Source organism: Nanorana parkeri, unplaced genomic scaffold (assembly GCF_000935625.1).
Source record: "Nanorana parkeri isolate BGI_ZX_2015 unplaced genomic scaffold, ASM93562v1 scaffold774, whole genome shotgun sequence".
NCBI lineage: Eukaryota > Metazoa > Chordata > Amphibia > Anura > Dicroglossidae > Nanorana > Nanorana parkeri.
In genome coordinates this window covers 389155-392664 of record NW_017307042.1, presented here as the reverse complement: position 1 = coordinate 392664, position 3510 = coordinate 389155, and the positions used below count along the sequence as shown (strand labels likewise).

Sequence of the window (3510 nt, the reverse complement as noted above, 5' to 3'; positions counted from 1 at the left end):
AAAAAAATATATATATATATATATATATATATATATATATATATATACACACACACATATACACACAGTATGGAAAATAATTATTTAAAATTATCCCCTGCAGATTTTGTAAGTTTGCCCACTTTACAAAGAAATGAAAGGTCAATCATTTTTGATCATTAGGTGCATTTTAAAATTGCACAGAATATCAACCAAAAATCCAGAAAAAAAAAAACACGATACAAATGTTATATATTTAGTTGCAGTTCAGCGAGTAAAATAAGTATTTGATCCCCTACCAACCAACAATAATTCTGGCTCCCACAGACTGGCTATGTGGTACACAGATTAGTCCTGTCAGTTTAAAGCTGGCCATACACCTTACAACCGGGCCAATCTGTTCCCCAAACGCCTTACGACCATGGCAAGACTTAAGTCTTGCCATGGTTGTAAGCTAATTAAAAGCTTGTACGATCTGCCCATCTTGGACAGGCAGATCGTACTTGCGATCATCGAAATCACGCCCTGCTATTGCGGGCTTTCGATGATCGCAAGTACGATCTGCCCCTCCAAGGTGGGCAGATCGTACGGGCTTTCAAGAAGCATACAACCATCGCAAGACTTTTGTCGTAAGGTGTATGGGCACCTTTAGAAGGAGCTCCTAACGACAACTTGTTATGTATAAAAAAAAACACCTGTCCACAGAATATCTTTCCTCCATTCAAACCTCACCACCATGGGCAAGACAAAGAGCTGTCAAAGGACATTAGTGACAAGATTGTAGACTTGCAAAAGGCTGGAATGGTCTACAAGACTATCAGCAAGAAGCTTGGTAAGAAGGAAACAACTGTTAGAGCGATTATTCACAAATGGAAAGAATACAAAATAACCATCGATCGCCCTCGGTCTGCAACTTCATGTAAGATTTCGCCTCATGGGGGAAGGATGATCGTCAGAAAAGTGAGGGATCAGCCCAGAACTACACGGGAGGAGCTTGTGAATGATCTCAAGGCAGTTGGGACCACAGTCACCAAACAAACCATTGGTAACACAATACACCGCCATGGATTGAGATCCTGCAGCGCCCGCAAGGTCCCCCTCCTCAAGACTTGCGTTTCTGTTAGTATGTGCACGTTTGTGGGGGACTTTACATTTTTTGTGGGTATTTAAAATGTTATTAAATTTTTTTTTTTACTTCATTGCGATCACATGGTGGAGCTCACAAGACCCCTATGTGATAACACATTGGAGGTGACAGGTTCTGATTATGGTGACATTAGGGGTCTTTTAGGCCTTTCCACTTCACTAGGGAATGTTAGCTGCCTGCTGAGGCAGCTGAATGTAAATACAGCATGCAGTGCCTGGGAGCAATAATTCTCCTTCAGGTCCTCCTCTGCAGATTTACAGCAGGCAGTGGGCGAGTGCAATAGCCGGCTTGCTATTGGCTATTGCAATTTAAAATATCCAATAGCAGGCTGGCTATTGCTCCCAGCGGCTGATCGGAGAAGATGCCGGCGTTATACCGCTGGCAGAAGAGGGGGCATGGGGCAGAAGAGGAGGAAGGGGGCGGGCAGCGGGGGAACAGGGGAGGCAGCGGAGGCAGAGGAGGAACAGGGCAGCAGCGGAGGTAAGGGGCGGGGGGCAGTGGGGGGGGATGCAGACTCACCGGAGTCTCTCTCCTCCCTGCTGGTAATGGCTGCACTGGTCTGTGTCCCCGCTGCCTCTGCCGATACAAGGGGGGAGAGCAGCGGGGATTGAAAGGGACACAGACTGCTGCAGCCTAGGGCTTGTTCACACCATTTTCTGGTCCAGATCTGCAGACACGCTATGCGTGCAGTGCGTTTTTACTGCGGCTTTTTTTGGAGTGGGGCTGTCAGTATGTTAGCTGCAGTGCGGTTCGTTTTTCTGATGCAGTATTTTTTGTCTGGACCAGAACGGACTGCGCTGGTGAGAATTGCAGCCCATAAAACACATAGGGAGACATTGGGATGCATTTTGGGTGCAGGAGCGCACGGTTCTGGTCCGGACAGAATCCGGACATTGTGTGAACAAGCCCTTAATCTAACTGAAGCCTCTGTGCAACAATATTGATAAATGCCCCCCATTAAATCCTCCGCAATATGGTGGCAGATAGCTCCGGTAGCACCATAGCGGCGCACATCCCTACACAACACTGGCACGATAGCGGCGCACATCCCTACACACCACTGGCACGATAGCGGCGCACATCCCTACACACCGCTGGCACCATAGCGACGCACATCCCTACACACCGCTGGCACCATAGCAGCACACATCCCTGCACACCGCTGGCACCATAGCAATGCACAATCCTAAAGGCAGATTTCATTCTACCAATACATGTCCTCACAGACCACCACTTAACCAACCCACGTTCCCAGTACTGGTGTAATTCACCAGTGACCACTGCCAACATAAAGCTGGCCATACACCAGTACAGTTTCTTTTACAAAAGTTAATTACGTCAAATTGCCAAACTGGCAAAAAAAAATTATCGAAGAAGCCGGATGGAAATTTTTTCCAACGTATGAAGTTCCAATAGTGAATGTTGTTTTCGTTCATGAAAAATGTATTCCAAAGATCGTACAAAAATCTACCAGTGTATGCCCAGCTTTACATCCACTTTCTTCTGATTGCCATTATAACAAATCCCCACCAGGGGGGGTGTGGGCTCTGTGCCAACCAAGTTCACCCAAAACTGTCAGTGACACCCCCTCCAGGTCCAATAATTTGTGGCCGGGGTATTCCTGCCCCTTTCTTACAGGTGTAGCTGTGGGGTGGGGTATGACCCAGCCGCAACCGATTGGGTCAGATGGGGCGGGAGTGTCACTGACAGTTGTGTGGGCTTGGGTCAACCTTGTTCACACTGAGCCCTCACCACAACATGTTGCATTTTGTGCACTGTGCTATACACTATATCCCCAGACTTCCGGTGAACTGGGTAGCAATCCGGCATGTGACACTGTTCCTAGCACACCTATAGGATCAGAAAGAGGCCTCCCTGTCTAATACAAATACACAGGAGGAGGTGTTCCCGGGGACAGGTCGGACATATTTACCCCGCAGATGAGAATTGCTGTGTTTGGAGTCGGGTTTTCACCAGGTCTAAAGGCTGGAAGAGAAGTGTGGAGCAGGTACCACTTATGGACCCGCACAAGAAAGCTTTAATGACCGGGTGCATGTGGTTCAGCGAGCTCAGGCGATTCCCCGAAGCCAGCGGCTCTCCAGCCATCACTGCAGCGTTACACATTTTCACAAAGTTAGGTACCCATCACACCGCTCCGCCACACAACTCCCCGGTACAGGACCTTCCATTACGTCACAGTCATGTGACTGTCATGCAGCCTCGTCACTGGAACACGTGACTGTGCTATGTGGGAGGATCGGTGACCGCCCGGGCGGCCTCACTATAAATGTGTGTGTCATAATTAACGGAGCTGTGCTGTACTCCCTCCGCCCAGCGCGGATGACTGCAGAACTGCTCTGTATACACTATACAAACACAGAAAC

At 48.2% G+C, this 3510-nt stretch overlaps 1 protein-coding gene across 1 annotated transcript in view; it reads right to left on the bottom strand.

The window, feature by feature from the left end:
- The window catches only part of SLC25A38 (solute carrier family 25 member 38), a 20131-nt gene extending 16837 nt beyond the window's left edge, over positions 1-3294 (bottom strand). Inside the window, exon 1 of the mRNA XM_018564711.1 lies at positions 3060-3294. Within this exon, the coding sequence (XP_018420213.1) occupies positions 3060-3250 (191 nt within the window). The 5' untranslated portion in view covers positions 3251-3294. The remainder of the gene's footprint in view (positions 1-3059) is intronic.
- Between the last annotated feature and the right edge of the window lie 216 nt (positions 3295-3510).